This window comes from Heptranchias perlo, chromosome 7 (assembly GCF_035084215.1).
Source record: "Heptranchias perlo isolate sHepPer1 chromosome 7, sHepPer1.hap1, whole genome shotgun sequence".
Lineage (NCBI taxonomy): Eukaryota > Metazoa > Chordata > Chondrichthyes > Hexanchiformes > Hexanchidae > Heptranchias > Heptranchias perlo.
In genome coordinates this window covers 52,447,436-52,465,943 of record NC_090331.1, presented here as the reverse complement: position 1 = coordinate 52,465,943, position 18,508 = coordinate 52,447,436, and the positions used below count along the sequence as shown (strand labels likewise).

Here is an 18,508-nt window from a genome sequence, read left to right as displayed (position 1 = left end):
GGGGCCGATTGGCCTACTCCTGCTCCTATTTCTTATGTTCTTATGTTAGCAGAGAGGTCAATGACCAGGGGGCATAGATTTAAAGTAATTGGTAGAAGGATTAAAGGGGAGCTGAGGAAAAAGATTTTCACTCAGAGGGCGGTAGAGGCAGAAACCCTCAACTCATTTAAAAAGTACCTGGATATGCACCTGAAGTGCCATAACCTGCAAGGCTATGGACCAAGTGCTGGAAAGTGGGATTAGGCTGGATGGCTCATTTTTGGCCAGCGCGGACACAATGGGCCGAATGGCCCCCTTCTGTGCCGTAAATTTTCTATGATTCCAACCTACCATCAAATAAGATGGAGTGTTGAGCTGGGGCATGGACTGTTGATCCAGAATGTAAATCGCATTTCTTGAAGTAAACCTCAATAAGGACAAGTTTTGGTTGGGTTTTTAAAAAATTCTGTCAAACCGGGCAGCAGTGAACCAATGAACCCAAAGTAGTTCACTCATCCTGAATAGGCACATTGCAACTATTTATTTATTTATCAATCACAAAAAATTTCTTGTAACAAAATGCAATTATTTCATTAAAGATCTGCAGTCATCTCATTGCAGTTTTTTTAACCAATTACTTTAAATCTATGCCCCCTGGTTATTGACCTCTCTGCTAAGGGAAATAGGTCTTCCCTATCCACTCTATCTCGGCCTCTCATAATTTTGTACACCTCAATTAAATCACCCCTCAGCCTCCTCTGTTCCAAAGAAAACAGCCCCAGCCTATCCAATCTTTCCTCATAGCTAAAATTCTCCAGACCTGGCAACATCTTCGTAAATCTCCTCTGGACCCTCACTAGGGGAATTTTTACTCTTAATTTATATTTTTGGATAATTTTTTTGTGCACACTAGGCTCTAGGATGACAGAACTGGGGAATGGAAACTTCTCAGCACTGAGCAGCCCAAAACTATGTACGCACGGTTCAATACCCTCTGCCCCAGCTCTGCCTTAACCCCAATCTCAAAAGAATATTGCTCCTGGAACAGACAAAACTCAACTTCTCTCTACTAGCTAGCACGTTAATTTAAACAATACCAGTGAGCAGAGCACTTGCTGACTGTAAGATCAACTACAATGCGCTTCAATATTAACTGGGCTGAGAGGGGCAGAATATGGGCATGCTGTGAGGAGAGAAGCTAATTGGGAAAGTTGCACTGCCAGTGAGGAGAGAAGCTAATTGGGAAAGTTGCACTGGACAGTAAAAATCGCTGGATTTGCCACAAGTTGTACATTATCATTCCTGTGGCTAAACTGATGAACAATTTGAAGAAACACTAATGTTCAGTTACATTTTGCTCACTACATTCATTTCTGTTAGTCGATGGCGCCATTTTTGCAAAATAATTATGGGCCAGATAGTGCTGTGAGCAGCGAACAAATGGCGCCTGCCATTTGTTAGACTTGCACTTGCCCAAAGACTTTCTATGAGCTTTTGCAAGGTCAGTTCCTGAAAATTAGAGCCTAAAAGAACAGCGCCATCTAGAGGGCATTTGGGACCTGTGTGAACAGGACAAGCAATTGTTCATCCCCTTAACCAATCAGATTGAAGCATGTTATTAAGCCATGCTGAGACTGAACCAGGAAGTGTAAGTTTGAATAGTAAATTCAATGTCAAATCAGGTACAGTAAGCGAAATAAAGTGAGAGTAAGAAAGATGAATTAAGAGAGAGATAAAAGAGACAGAAAGAAGATTGTTAGAAGATTCCCACAGACTAACAGATGGTGGTTTGGAGACAGGGCTTTTTTCTGGAGCCATGCGAATCCACAACAGCAGCAGAATATAAATTCAATGAGACGCATGGCTCAATCTGAAATACTGAAAGGCACACCATTGGGATGCTAAATCCAAAGATCGGACTGCTCAAGCGGGGTGCTCCTCTATAGCCTGGCAAAACTGTCAAAAATAATCATGGTCTGCTGCATACTGCATACTTTTGCAATAAAAGGAGGAGTAAGCATGCATAGGATGAAGAGGAGGCCCACGGTGCAGCAGTGGCAACATAGGAACAGGAGTAGGCCATTCAGCCCCTCGAGCCTGTTCTGCCATTCAATGAAATCATGGCTGATCTGTGACCTAACTCCAATGCAAGGGGAGAAGGATGAGGAAATGGAGAAAGCAAACGTGTAGCCAGGAAAATTGGTGAACAGGCATCACTGATAACTGTTTCCAGTAATTCCCAGATCTGACTCCTGCACAAGTATTGTAGACAAATCAATTACACAATATTCCCAGAAATAATATAGAAACATAGAAAATAGGAGCAAGATCAGGCCATTCGGCCCTTCGGGCCTGCTCCGCCATTCAAAATGATCATGGCTGATCGTCTAACTCAGTACCCTGTTCCCTTTTTTTTTCTTTTTCTTTTTTTTAAGATTCAATCTACAATGGTGTATTAGTCTCGTTTTGTTCTTGTATCTGAACGCCAGCACTGGATGAACCCCAATCATTAATGGTATTGCTAGGAAACTATAGACACCCATCTTGCCTTAAGGATTCCAATGAAGCTGCTGGAGGATAATAGGTAGGTTGAAGGACACTAGAAATTGGCAACTGTGTTGGAGACCCAGTACTTACAGCGGAAATAGTTGACGTCTGTGTGCTTGTTGAAACGATGTTCCCATCTTTTCTAAACACTAGATTAGGCTCACCAGTGGGGCTCAATGTGTTGCTATCAGACCACAACAGGCTGCTTTGGGAAGAATGAGGGCTATATTCGCTACACTGTGGCATAATCTTTGTCAAATGAACATACTCAGATGACCTAGGAAGACCATCTAAACAATTCTGATACAGCTTTACACACTGATTCTCAAAACTGCCTCGTAAAATACGAGTACGGTTTTCCTGTTTTGGAAATTCTGAAGCAGGTTTTCGGATCATGTCAGCAACAAAGCCATTCTCCTTAGAAAACTGCTGCCCTTGGAAGTCCATTTGTGAAACAGAAGAGCTATTTTTAAGAGAACTGGCACTGAAATCTTCATAAGTTGTACTTTTTCATCTATTGTACCTGAACCACTATCTTACACCACCTACTATCAGTTATTATTTTAACATGGCTCTTCCCAACAAACCTGTCCTCACTAAGGAGGAATATAGTGCTCAAAATGTGTTTAAATTTACATAATAAAATGTTTCTAGTATCTAGCGCCATGCGTCCATTGGTGCCCCTGTAAGATATTCTAGTTCCTTTACTCCAACAATGTCTTAAATGCTCCCTCATTGGGAGGAGAAAATGTAGATGGAAGTGGCATTGTACCTCTGGGTGTAGGGTCATGAAATAGATCTTCTATAGTTGGAGCCTTGTGAGAAGGTATAGGCTGCCTGCTAATTGACACTTCATCATTTGAGACATTTGACCAGGATGCGCAGTCACCCTGAGAGGAACTGCCTCTTTTGTCTCTTATAATAAAAACAGAAAATGCTGGAAAAGCTCAGCAAGTGAGGCAGCATCTGTGGAGAAATAAACAGAGTTAACGTTCCAGGTCGAAGACCTTTCGTTAGGACTGGAAGATGTTAAAGAGTTAAAGTTTTTAAGCAAGTACAGAGTCAGGGAAGGGGGCGGGGAGGGAGGGGAGGAAAGAACAAAAAGGAAGGTCTGTGATAGGGTAGAAGGCATGAGTGATTAAATGACAAAAGGATGATAGTGCAAGGCAAGGAGGGTGGTAATGGGACAAATTAAGAAACAAAAGATGGGTCTAGAGGAGCTGTAAATGGCAACAACAGAACCATAACCAGAAGCTGCAGTCCAACAAAACAAAAGGAAATAAATAAATAAATGGGAGCAGTGATTATGGACTCAAGTTATTGAAATCAATGTTGAGTCCGGAAGGTTGTAAAGTGCCTGATCGAAAGATGAGGTGCTGTTCCTCCAGCTCCCGTTGAGCTTCATTGGAACAGTGTAAAAGGCCAAGGACAGAGTAGGAGTGGGACGGGGAATTAAAATGGCAAGCGACCGGCAGGTCAAGGTCACGCTTGCGGACTGAGCAGAGGTGTTCAGCAAAGCGATCACCCAATCTGCGTTTGGTCTCCCCAGTGTAGGGGGGACCACATTGTGAGCAGCGGATACAGTATACTAAATTGAAAGAAGTACGCTGTTTCACCAGGAAGGAGTGTTTGGGGCCCTGGACAGTGGGAAGGGAGGAGGTGAAAGGGCAGGTGTTGCATCTCCTGCACTTGCACGGGAAGGTGCTGTGAGAAGGAGGATGGGTGTTGGGGGCGATGGAAGAGTGGACCAGGGTGTCGCAGAGGGAATGGTCCCTTCGGAATGCTGAAAGGGGAGGAGAGGGGAAGATGCGTTTGGTGGTGGGATCGCGCTGGAGGTGGCGGAAATAGCGGTGGATGATATGTTGAATGTGGAGGCTAATAGCGTGGAAGGTGAGGACAAGGGGGACCCTATCATGGTTCTGGGAGGGAGGGGAAGGGTTAAGGGCAGAAGTGCAAGAAATAGGATGGACACAGTTGAGGGCCCTGTCAACTAGTGGAGGGGAATCCTTGGTTGAGGAAAAAAGAAGTCATATCGGAAGCACTGGTGTGGGAGGTGGCATCATCGGAACAGATGCGACAGAGATAGAGAAACTGGGAGACGGGACTAGAATCCTTACAGGAAACAGGATCTGAGGAAGTGTAATCAAAGCAGCTGTGGGAGTCAGTGGGCTTATAATAGATAATGGTTAACAGCCTATTCCCAGAAATGGGGATAGAGAAATCAAGGAAGGGAAGGGAAGAGTCGGAGATGGACCATGTGAAGGTGAGGGAAGGGTGGGAGAAAGGGGGAGAAGACTCCTGGCCAAAGAAGTGGGTGTGGAGGCGAAGACGACTGAAGAAAACATCAGCATCGTGTCGAGCTTGAAATTTATTGAGGTGGGGGCGTAAGGGGATGAAGCTGAGGCCTTTGCTGAGGATTGATCATTTGGGATCAGAGAGGGGGAGGTCAGAGGGAATAGTGAGAACATGACAAAGGGTGAGATTGGAGGGAGGGATGGGGTCAGAGGAAAGTGAAGGGGAAGAAGGATCAGGAGGGACGTTGGTATCTAAGAGTTGTTGAAGCTTGTGGTCCTTGACATCTGAAAGGAAGAAAAAAAGTTTTTTGTTCAAGTGCCGGATGAGGCGAAGGATGAAATGGACCTGTGGACCAGGACAGCTCTGAAATAGACTGAGTCGGTGCTGCTGAAGAGAGAGGTCGAGAGTGTGCATGTGGCGGTGCATGACGTTGAGTGTGGATCTCAGAAAGCAATGAAAGCAGTGGTTCAAGGAACGCTGAATATCATGGAGATATCTGTAATCACGGGTGGATCTGAAACATGAAGGGTGGAATTTAAGTTGGAAACCACATGGCATTAGTTGGAGCTGGAGACAGTTACTGAGGAAAGAGATGTGGCTGTGAAAGCGAGTTTTAGAAGAAACCTGATCAAACACGAGAAGTGAAACAGAAAGCAATGAAGGTGAACAAGGTAAAAGAGACAAACAGAAATCCCATCGGAGAGAAGATCAGAACTTCCTAAAGATGGGCATTACTGGAAGAGAAGCAGCCGTGAATTAAGCACTAAATCAAAAGCAAAATACTGTGGATGCTGGAAATTTGAAATAAAAACAGAAAATGCTGGAAAAGCTCAGCAAGTGAGGCTGCACCTGTGGAGAAAGAAACAGAGTTAACGTTTGAGGTCAAAGATGTGTCGTCAGAACTGGAAGATGTTAAAGAGTTAAAGTTTTTAAGCAAGTACACTCTTGCCCTCTACCCTATCACAGAGCTTCCCTTTTGTTCTTTCCTCCTCTCCACTCCATTCCCTCCCCCCCTTCCCCTGGCTCTGTACTTGCTTAAAAATTTTAACTCTTTAGTTCTTCCAGTTCTGACGAAAGGTCTTCGACCTGAAACATTAACTCTGTTTCTTTCTCCACAGATGTTGCCTCACTTACTGAGCTTTTCCAGCATTTTCTGCTTTTATTTCAGATTTCCAGCATCCGCGGTATTTTGCTTTTGATCTTTTGTCTCTTCACCTGTCATGAGGTCATGTGTAACATGACCAGCTATGAAGTGCTCAGATCCAGGCTGCCCTCGGATGATGTCACCTAATCTTGGGACAACTTTATACGAAGAGAAAAGGAAGATTATCACAATAGTTTCAGGATGGAATACTTTCGAAGAAAGGTAAGTTGCCATATATAGTGTGCAATCCTACTGTTGTGCAATGTATGCCTCTGCGTTACTGAGTGAGAGAATGAGTAAGGGTAACAACGACTCCAGCAAATGGAGAAAACTTCCTGGCGGTGGCAGCATGTCTCCAAACTCTAGCTTCTCAGCTCCTTCAACAGACTAAGGGCCTAAGGCCACCTCTTCAAATCTAGACACCTCTGGATATTGCGAGGTTTCCCAACAATGCATCTTCACTCGCAGTAGCTGTGTGCAGCCTTCTCCTGGAAGCAAACACAAGACATCCAGATGTTCAAAATTGGCAGAATGCCCGATCAGCCAACCACGTATATAGTCCACATCTCTCCTGTGTGAGTGCATTCCAACGTAACATGCTGGTGGTAGTGCTGGTTCAGAGCATAGCGTTCAACATTTATGTGGTGCAAAGCAAGTGATCTTTGCATGCCCCAGAAAAAAGTGCATCCTTCAGCTTTTCTGATATCAAAGAAAGAAAGAAAGAAAAAAATCATTTATATTACTTGTCACATCTTCAGGACCTACCAATGTGCTTCACAACCTTTTCCAAGTACAGTCACTGTTGTTTTGTAGGCAAACACAGCAGCCAATTTGAACACAATAAGGTCTCACAAACAGCAAATGAGATGAATGACCAGCTAAGCTAATTCTGGTGATGGTTGTGGGAAGAATGTTGGCCAGGACACCAGGAGAGCGCCAAGCCCTCTTACGAATAGTGTCATGGGGTCTTTAATGTCTAATGGAATAAGGAGATGTGACCTTGATTTAACATCTCATCCAAGAAACAGAATTCCGACAATGCAAGCATTCCTTTAGTATTGCACTAAAGCATTAGCCTAGATTATGGCCCCAAAAATGCATAGGCCAGCAATTCCAGCACCTATGCCAGGATTGCGCCCTTGGGGCCTTCCACCACTGGTCCGATGGGAGTATTCAGCATCAGGGATGGTTTACCTGAATTGTATGCACCCAGCAGGCACCCTCGCTAACAGGGGCGCATCTCAGGTATTTGCCTGTGCCATGTAGTTGGGAATCCCATCTGATGTCAGCTGCTATGTAAGGGTGCCAGGAGCCCCTGCCCCCTCAAAATAAAAGTTCCAGCAGCCCATCAGCTCCTTCTGTAATGGAACTGAAATAATCCATCTAGTGGCAAAGATCTTCAGGGGTCTAAGCCGTGGACTAGGTCTGGAACCGCAAGGTGGGCCCCACATCTGCCATTCCTGGGGCTAGTACGCTGCTTTCTTTTTGGCATATAAGGCGCCACAGCACAGCCAGGCCAACCCGGGGCCTGGACTGAGGAAATTCCTGGTCTGGGAGTCCAGTCCCCTCTGACAATGGCATTCTTGTTTCATTCAAAGCTAAAGATGCAATCAACTGAGCCAAGCTGACAGTAAAAGCAGGTAAGATTATCTCCATGGTTTGCATGCTTCCTCCCTGAGGGTGCTGAAGCTCACGGTTCTGCTTTGTGCTATGCAAACTATGCCATAATAGCAAAATAATGTATGCAGAGGTGAGTACACTTATTTTGGTACTTCTGATATCTTAACACTTCTTCCTCATTTGTTTTATGGACTTGGGATTCTATTCACTCTGTCTGCAAACTCCATTCAAGCATCTTTAACATCTTTGTTGACAGAACAGTGGCCTCCCCTCCAAACACAGCCATCCTCCTTTACTGCACCACTTGCAGCTGGAGCTAATGGTATTATCAGTAAAAGGAGGAGCTTTCCCACATTTATCCTTCCTTACTTACTGTAACCAGAAAAAGATTTGTTCAGATAAACAAAGCACATTCCCTGTTCATAGTGAGCATCAGCCCATTAAAAGCATGCATGTTTGACCATATTATGTACACAGTGGTCTATACAGTGTAAGTTTGCGGGATATACATTTACATTTAATTCTGCAGTATGCCTGATGTCCTTCCACAACGCAATGAGCCACAGTGGAGAAAACTATGTTCCTGTTTTTGAGTTTTGTTCCAAATCAGTTGCAAACCTAGCGACACATATTTAAAAGAATCTGCATAGTTTTCCAACTGGTTTATCCTCTCTGCAGAAAATGTTAACATTTTTAGCAAGTCTTTTCAGAATTGCAAAATTCTGATGAAATACATTTTTACTGAATCGTATGTAAAGATGCAAGTTAAAAAGAAAAATCCAAATGTTTTCAGATCAGTCTATTAATGTCAATTTGTTTAGTCTTCTGGTAATTTTACGATTTTCTGCAGTTATATTTTCACTCTATGGGAATGTGACATGGTTGTGTAATACTTCATAGATACAGATTCCGTAATCGTTAGCCTGGGGTATATTTTTTGGAATACATCTCTGAACATGGCTAACATTGCACAAGAGTAAACAAGGCTTCACAGGCATGGAGTTGGTTTGCACTGAAAAACAATGAACATGTGACACCAAGGCCCCAAATTCCTTTTTCAATTAGCCCTGTAAACAGGTGTTATCTGAGCAGGCAGGAGTTAAATTTTTGAGAGCCACCTTGCCTACTGCAACCAATCACAGAGCAAATAATTTCAGTTGGCAGGATGGGAAAATAAAAATTAAAGAAAATGTTTTTTTAAGTTTAAGATCTTTAGCCACTGCCACTGGCTATGCCATTCAGGGGTGACGTCAGGAAGCACTTCTTCACACAAAGGGTAGTGGAAATCTGGAACTCTCTCCCCAAAAAGCTGTTGAGGCTGGGACAATTGGAAATTTCAAAACTGAGATTGATAGATATTTGTTAGGCAAGGATATTAAGGGATATGGAACCAAGGAGGGTAAATGGAGTTAAGATACAGATCAGCCATGATCTAACTGAATGGCAGAACAGACTCAAGGGGCTGAATGGCCTGCCCCATTCCCATGTTGTGGTAGGCACCACAGCAATTTCCCTGCCCCTCACCTGACGTGGGTGACCCAGCAGTGGCCCACCCAAATTATTCAAATTACCTTGATCCCAGGATCCAGGACCATTGCATCAAAGAGGATATTCCAGCTCTAGAAATTCAACAGAAGTATACCTCTGATGCTGGAGTTACAGGAAACAACATCTTGTCATAAAACCATGAAAATTACATTAGTAGATTTAGCCAAATAGGGCAATAAACTACTTGGTTGTGTTCACAACAAAGCCTGCTATAATAGTACACTGGAATATTTTTATTTCATTTGAATGTCAGAAAAAAATGTTGAATATCAGCTGAAAAAGTTCACTACATTTTGATTTACGTTTTACTGAAATATCAAATTTATTGTTTTGTGAACAAAGTTGACAAATCTTTGCATATTCCAAAAACAGGAAGAACAGTGAATTGAACAAAACACTCTCTTTACCTGTTGGCTGGCAGTTTCTGACACTTTAACATCCAAAGATCCAGCGAGTACAGCGTACCAACATGTCCCAATGTCTCCTTGTCGAAACACTGTGAAGCAAATGCACAAAAGAACATTGTAAAACATGGTATGGAATAGTTCTCACTGACACTCACTAACCAATAAGCATATACAGAAATATTTGGAAGACATTTCATGTACCAATATTTTACTCCATGGCTCTGGTCAGTCTTTCCCCTAATCACAGAATGGCTAATTCATAGAACCATAGAAGTTTACAGCATAGGAGGAGGCCACTCAGCGCATCGTGCTGCACTGATTCTTGCTCGAGCAGTCCAAAAATAATCCTACTGCTCTGCTCTCTCCCTATAACCCTGCATAGTCCTCTGCTTCAAATATTTATCTACTCTTCCTCTTCCCTTAAAAAATGAAAATCAAAAACAATTCTTAATTTGTGTGAATTCTTGCATAATATTCAAGAACACTAAACAGGCAGAACTTTATACATCCCAACTTCAGGAAGAACAGTATATTTAAACAAAACAAGAAGCATACATGCCATGCTAGAAAACTAGCAAAAGCTAAGCAACAGTTTCAAAAAAGCTGACACAACCCCAAAAAGCTGACAACTCAAGAACGACCTTGACTATAAGCCTATAATATGTGTAAAAAAGTAGGCTTTGTAACTTTGTAACTGTAGGTATACATAATATTCCTTCTTTTGTATTGAAGAAGAAAAAGTACATGAAAGCATGAAGGGGGAAATTCAACTGCTGATGTTACAAAATTGAAGCTACATTTCAAGAGGGATCTGGGGGGAATGCTCTTCTGGAACATTTAGAATTTTTAGACTAAAAGTGATATATTCTAGTCAATTTTAAGCATTTTCATAGTTTACAATTGATAGATTTTTAATCTTAAAAAAGATTTTTTGAATAGAGAAAATATTTCAGGAACTGTGCATTTAAAATCACTGACATCTTCAAAATAAGCATTTTTAAAGATCAATTTTTAAATTATGTAGCTGAAGTGATATGTGCTAGTTTGCAGTATTCAATGAGTGTGGCTTTACTGCCAATGGTCAACAAAATGTTTCTACTTGGTTGGTGGTATGTTGGTGAGCTTATCATTTAAAGCAGAACATTACCAATATTTGTACCAAGCATATTTATTCCAATTTCTAAAAATACAATTTTGATTTAAATTTATTTATTTTTTCATCACTTTTAGACCATCAAACATCATTCTTAATGAGGGAGGGCAGGATGGAATGGGGGAAAACTTTTATGCAATTACAATCGATGTCACTCTGATGAAAGAATAGTTTAAACAGGCTGAAGTGGATGATGTCAGCTTTTCTTCTCTTGAAATGGATAATTAGCTGTGATGTTGAGCATTGTCAGGTAGCTGACAGGTTGTAATTGGTGAGGCTTCGATTTCAGAAGAGGTCTTCTTGTCAGAATTAGCTCCTTATGAGAAGCAATCAGAATTTATATAATGAATTGCAATTCCTGTACAATTTTTAGTATGTTTTGATTGGGATCATACTGGACATATATTGGTCATTAAAGGACTGAATATGACTCTGATGGATATCAGAAATGAGTGGCTCATATGATATGCCTCAAAAGGCTTGCTTCTCAAAAGCCCCTGTTCATACTTTCTACCTCCTGGCAGTGTGACTGGTTTCTGCAAAAACAAGTGAGAATGGAGTCTATGTGGCACCATAAATTCACTTGCCTAGAAATTGATTGACTGGGCACTGAGAATAATCCTTGTGCTGGAATGGGTAGGTTTAAGGCACATCCGATATTGAGCCTTGGGCCTCATTTAAATGAGACTGGCGAGCTGCATACGCCTGCTGAGCATCCCCTGGTAGTTCGCCGGTGAGAAGGATTACAATTTTGGGCTGCTGCATCGTCAGTTCTTCCACCCACCATTCAAGTTAACACAATTAATTCCCCTTTCAAACTGGAAAACTTCTTTCCCCCTCTCCTGTTCAAATTGGCACTCTTCTTCCCCCCACTTCAACCTGGTACTCTTATCCCCCTCCAGCCCTCAGTTTATGCTGCCACTCCTCCTCCCCACTCCCTCTCAATTAATGCTCACACTCCTAACTGCTCCCCTCTATTCCCCAAAGCATCAATCCTAGCTTCTGTCCCCTCTCTCTCCCCTTCATTTTCTCCTTCGCTTCCTCCTTCATTGCCATCAATTTCCCTCTCCATTCTTTCTCCAAGTCATTTCCCCTCTTCCCTCCCTTTCATTGGCACCCATTCTTCTCTCAGCCCTCTCTTCTCAGTGCAGCTCCTACCTGAGTGCTGCTGCTAACAGCGATGATTCCGGTTGCTGCATACTGAAAACCGGAATTGCTGTTCTTGTAGGTGACTTGGGGGAGACTTACCAGGAGTGGACATAGTAGGAAGTGAGGATGGAAGGGAGTGAGGGATGTGAGTGGTGAGACACAAGGAAATGGCCTGAGATGGCTTGTTCTGTAATTGAGGCAATGGAAGTAGTGAGGCCACGTGAGATGGCAGGGTTGAGGGGGTGGTTGTGAATATGGTTAGGAGAGGATAAGGGAAGACAGGAGGGAAATGAAATTAGAGGGGAGAGAGCAAGGTGAATTGAAGTGGAGACTGAAATCAACGAGGATGAGGAGTCACTCTGTGCACTGACCGAAGGAGGAAAGGAGGGACAATATCTCAGGGAGAACCCCGGGAATGGCCTTGAGGGCGCGGTAGCCAATGAAGATTTTAAAGGAGAGGCGAGAGGGGTAGCACAAGGTGAGGTGCTCGAAGGAGGAGAAGTTGCCAGTGGGGTAGGGGAAGAGATCAATCAAGGTGTGATTTGGTGATAAGGGCTACACCGCCACTGCACAAGCTTGGGTGTGGCAGGTTGTGGAAAGTATAGCCAGATGGGGAGACTTCAGTATGGGGTAAGATGTCGCCAACAATGAGGAAAGTTTTAGTCAAAGCCAGGATGTCAATGAAATCATCCACAATAAGGTTGTGGATGGCAAGTGCCTTGTTCATGAGTGAATGGACATTCTGGAGAGGAATGCACAGACGGGTGGTGATTGTTGATCTACTGCAGAGGCTGAGGAGGTGGTGGTGGGTGGAGTGAGTAGGATGGGTAGGAGGTTGACCAGAATAGTCCCCATTGGGCACACTGGGCGAGAAGATCAGAGAGGAGGATGGGCAGTTGGGGTTGCTGCTCGTAAGGAGGCAGCGACTAGTGCCTCGATTGGCCCTTCAAAGAATGTCGAGAGAGGCACAGAGGGTAGTTCTGGGTTTATTCAAGGACGATTCAAGCCTAGGACGGTGGCAGAATAGTAGGAAGACTGAGGAGTAGTGATGGGTTGGGGCAGGAATCGGAGTGGGGAAAAGTACCTGAGTCTGACTAGTTGACAGGTAAGGAGAGAAGGCAGCAGAGAAGGGCTAAGAGAAAAAAAAGGAGATAGAAGTAATGTGCTCAGGTCCAGAGCAGCATTCAAAATGTGCACATGAATGGACACAGTAGGAATTCAGGTTACATAGGCATGGCAAAGATTAGGAGAGACATGTCTTAGTTGTAAACAGAGGGCAGGAAGCTCATTTGTTGAGTATATTCAAGATTGAGAATGATAGAGGGCAGGAAGGAGGCAATATGAGAGACCGTTAAAGATGTAAGTTAAAGTGTGAGGTCCAGTGATAGGATGAAGTTGACTTGGACACAAGGTGGAGCCAGCTTGGAGCATCGATGAACCAATGCATAGAACATAAGAACATAAGAAATAGGAGCAGGAATACCCCCCACCCCCCGCCCCCATACGGCCCTTCAAGCCTGCTCTACCATTCTATAAGATCATGGCTGATCTTCGACCTCAACTCCACTTTCCCGCCCGATCCCCATAACCCTTGATACCCTTTGAGTCCAAAAATCTATCATTCTCAATCTTGAATATACTCAACGACTGAGCATCCACAGCCCTCTGGGGTAGAGAAATCCAAAGATTCACAACCCGCTGAGTAAAGAAATTTCTCCTCATCTCAGTCCTAAATGGCCGACCCCTTATCCTGAGACTATGCCCCCTAGTTCCAGAATCTCCAGCCAGGGGAAACATCCTCTCAGCATCTAACCTGTCATGCCCTCTCAGAATCTTATATGTTTCAATGAGATCACCTCCCATTCTTCTAAACTCCAGAGAGTATAGGCCCATTTTACTCAATCTCTTCTCATAGGACATCCCTCTCATCCCAGGAATCAATCTAGTGAAACTTCATTGCACCACCTTTAAGGCAAGTATATCCTTCCTTAGGTAAGGAGACCAAAACTTACACAGTACTCCAGGTGTCAGGTGTGGTCTCACCATAGCCCTGTACAATTGCAGCAAGACTTCCTTACTCTTGTACTCCAACCCCCTTGCAATAAAGGCCAACATACCATGTGCTTTCCTAATTGCTTGCTTTACCTGCATGTTAACTAGGTTCAGAGACAAATCTTGCAGATCATATATATATATATATATATATATAAAATGTTCTATTGTTTACTATGCTTGTAGTAACTAATTAAATACCAGTTCTTTGGTTTCAACATCTTGAGATGTATAACAGGTGGCTGATCCTATATCGCTCGTTTTACACTATCACCCAAAGTCAAAATTACCCCGATATGTGTAAATCCGATAGTTTAAGGCAGGATTCAACCATGTCATATCTCTGACTCCATGGTCTAGAAATTCGATGGTGCTGCTCCTGTTTTTTGGGCACGAAATGAGCATCTAAGCGATCCATATGGGGGCCAGGAAGTGCATGCTCATGACGAGCTGGAAATGCATCACCCACCATATTGGTAAAGTTAAAAAATAAGCATCCTGGGCCCACGCCTCTAATGAGCGTTAAGCCCTTTACATATGCAAATAAGGGACATAACACCTGTTTGAGCCCCCTCCATGCAATACTGGTTTGCCCTGAGGCAGCCAGCACCGGTTGTATTCAGGGAAACCAGGTCTGCAGGCCACCACCAAGAAGGTAAGTTTGTTAAAAATACTTACCTGAATGTGGAGCCGGGAGGAGCAGGCCGATCGCCACTGTCACTTCCCCCGATCCCAGCCACCGCTACCCTCCCAGCCGATCGCACCCCGTCTTGATCGCCCACCTCTCCCAGTCATCTTTAAGGACTTACTTGAGGGCCAATGCTGGCGACAAAATGGCATGATCTACAAGGCCCTGTCTCCGACGAGCTGCCTGGGGACACGCATTAGGTGTCCACAGCTCGACAGTTCGATGATAATGAGGCCCAAAGCCCAATATTAGGTGCGCCTTGGGCCTATCCATTCAGGCGCAGGGATCATTCCCTGTGCCCCTTGTGTGCCCATTTTTGGGTGTGAATGAATTTCTAGACATAAATTGTTTTGTTTTTTGAAAGTAAAATTAAAAATGATGTACAGGGAACTGGACTAAATTCTTACGTCATTCAAAACCAATACAGACATCAAATTAATCTATCTGATACTAGATTATTGCTTTGAATGAACTTCAAGCTGTGATACTGCTGGGAACAGATTGGTTCGACAGGACTCTCACTTATTTTTAGTTGATATGTGAGAGGTCAACTTAACCCAAACAACAGGACTAATATATAATCCATGTGTTCTATTCAGAGGTGCCCCATTAGAGACGGGCTTTAGACACGACAGAGCTAAATAAACATATTGGTGTATGATATAACGAGCTACAATAACTGCTTGGAGGTCTGAATCTGCCTAAATGTTGGAGACCATTACTATCAGTATTTGCAAAAAATATTAAAACCAATTAGCACTGATTCATGAGTACCCAATATATAACTTTCTCAGTAATTATCTTTTGAACCATTTTAAAAATGCAAGTGCATCGCATGTTTGAAACTATTCAAAAATATAATAATCATGAAAATTATGGTAGATTGCATTCCTGTTGCATTGTTTATAGCCCCCAAATCCACCCTTGTTTCTTCTGACTATCAGTTTCCTTTTAAATGATTATTTTGCATAACAATAGAATCCCCCTCAGAATGATCTGCTATCAATACAGATGTCTAGAGGAACATGTGTTCCTAGATAATTATAGTGGTGTATCTGTCAACATTTGAAATTTGTAAAGTGGGATGATACAGGGAGAAAAAATCTAAAACTGAACCCATAGACTGAACTCCTTTTGTAGCACAAGAACCAACAAACAAGCATATAAAAAAATTGTGCAGTGATTTTAAAGCAATGTGCACTTGTTAGCACCAATTCAGATGTTGGCTCAGATTTCCTTGAAAACTTGCGCCTCAGTAATGTTGCATTTACGGCGTACGCCATTATTCCAGCTCAGATATTCCAGGAAATATGGGGCCAGAATTTGCTGGCACAATAACTGCGAGTTTAATGTGCAAGTCATTATTAGTATGTAAATCATCCAGCAATTTGTGGCGAGGAAGAAATACCCCTTGAGTTTTCAATCGCCGCAAATTGCTGGAGGATTTGAGCCACTCCACCGTTAGCCTCGCAAAAACAGGAGCTCACCCTCAACCTCCCTGTGAGTTTCAGGAAATTGCTGTATTTGTGCATTAATTACGAATTAAACTCGCGGTAGAAAGTTAGGGCTGGTGCTTAACAGCATAAGGACCCTTTTACATAGAATTACATAGAATGTACAGCACAGAAACAGGCCATTCAGCCCAACAGGTCCATGCCGGTGTTCATGCTCCACATGAGCCTCCTCCCTCCATACTTCATCTGACCCTATCAGCATATCCTTCTATTCCTTTCTCTCTCGTGTTTATCTAGCTTCCCTTTAAATGCATCTACGCTAGTCGCCTCAACCACTCCTTGTGGTAGCGAGTTCCACATTCTAACCACTCTCTGAGTAAAGAAGTTTCTCCTGAATTCCCTATTAGATTTATTAGTGACTATCTTATATTTATGGTCCCTCGTTCTGGTCTCCCCAGCAAGTGAAAACATCTTCTCCACATCTACCTTATTGAACCCTTTCATAATCTTAAAATCCTCAATCAGGTCACCCTCAGTCTTCTCTTTTCTAGAGTAAGGAGCCCCAGCCTGTTCAATGTTTCCTGACAGGCATAAGCTCTCAGTTCTTGTACCTTTCTAGAAAATATTTCTGCACCCTCTCCAGTGCCTCTGTATCCTTTTTATAATATGGAGACCAGAGCTGTTGACAGTACTCCAAGTGTGGTCTAACCAAGGTTCTATATAAGTTTAACATAACTTCTCTGCTTATCAATTTTATCCCTCTAGAAATGAATCCCAGCGCTTTGTTTTTTTTTAATGACCTTATTAATCTGCGTCGCTACTTTTAGTGATTGTGTATCTGTACCCCCAGATCACGCTGCTCCTCTACCCCATTTAGACTCTTATTTTCCAAGCAATACGTGGCCTCCTTATTCTTCCTACCAAAATGAACCACCTCACACTTAGTTATATTGAAATTCATTTGCCAATTACGTGCTCATTCTGCAAGTTTATTAATGTCTTCCTGTATCTTGCCACAGTCCTCCTCAGTATTAACCATACCCCCCAATTTGGTGTTGTCCGCAAATTTTGAAATTGTACTTCTGATTCCTGAGTCCAAATCATTTATGTACATGGTGAATAACAGTGATCGCAGCACCGATACTTGTGGAACATCACTTCCCACCTTTTGCCAGTCTGAGTAACTACCTTTAACCTCTACTCTCTGTTTTTTGTTTTTTAGCCAGCTTGCTATCCATTCTGCTACTTGTCCCCTGACTCCGCATGTTCTGACCTTAGTTATAAGTCTACTATGCAGTATCTTATCATAAGAACAGAAGAGATAGGAGCAGGAGTAGACCATACGGTCCCTTGAGCCTGCTCCGCCATTCAATCAGATCATGGCTGATCTTCGACCTCAACTCCACTTTCCCACCCAACCCCTTATCCCTTGATTCCCTTAGAGTCCAAAAATCTATTGATCTTAGTCTTGAATATATTCAACGACTAAGCATCCACAGCGCTCTGGAGTAGAGAATTTCAAAGATTCACAACCCTCTGAGTGAAGAAATGTTTCCTCATCTCGGTTCTAAATGGCCGACCCCTTATCCTGAAACAATGCCCCCTAGTTCTAGACACTCTAGCCAGGGGAAACAGCCTCTCAGCAACTACCCTGTCACCTCTCATTCTTTTAAGCTCCAGAGAGTATAGGCCCATTCTATTCAATCTCTCCTCATTGGACAACCCTCTCATCCCAGGAATCAATCTAGTGAACCTTTGTTGCACTGCCTCTAAGGCAAATATATCCTTCCTTAGGTAAGGAGGCCAAAACTGTACACAGTGCTCCAGGTGTGGTCTCACCAAAGCCCTGTACAACTGTAGCAAGACTTCCTTACTCTTGTATTCCAACCCCCTTGCAATAAAGGCCAACATACCATTATTGAAGGCCTTTTGAAAATCCAATTATATTACATCTATTACATTACCCTTGTCTACTCTCTCTGTTACTACTTCAAAGAATTCAATAAGGTTGGTCAAGCATGACCTTCCCTTTTGAAATCCGTGCTGACTATTTATTATATTTTCAGTTTCTAGAAATTTTACTGTTACATCTTTGAGTAATGACTCCATTATCCTTCCTACAACCAACGTTAAGCTAATTGGTCTATAGTTCCCTTGACTTGTTCTATCTCCCTTTTTAAATAAAGGAATCACATTAGCTGTCCGCCAGTCCTCTGGCACTATACGTTTTCCTAATGAGTTTTTATATATATGTAATAGCGCCTATGCTATCTCTTCCCTAACTTCTTTTAATATGCACGGATGTAATCTGTCTGGACCAGGGGTTTTATCCTCTCTAAATTTGATTAATTTATCAATTACCTCTCCCTTTTCTATATTAAATATCTTTATATCTTTTTTGACGTCTTCTTCTAATATCATGCCCACCATGTTAACCTCCCTGGTAAATACTGAGGTAAAGTAATTGTTTAA

The 18,508-nt window shown here is 42.8% G+C and overlaps 1 protein-coding gene across 1 annotated transcript in view; it reads right to left on the bottom strand.

The window, feature by feature from the left end:
* The window catches only part of rapgef4a (Rap guanine nucleotide exchange factor 4a), a 243,012-nt gene that overhangs the window by 163,984 nt on the left and 60,520 nt on the right, over positions 1 to 18,508 (bottom strand). The window contains exon 3 of the mRNA XM_067987555.1: positions 9,541 to 9,629. Coding sequence (XP_067843656.1) covers positions 9,541 to 9,629 — 89 coding nt within the window. The remainder of the gene's footprint in view (positions 1 to 9,540; positions 9,630 to 18,508) is intronic.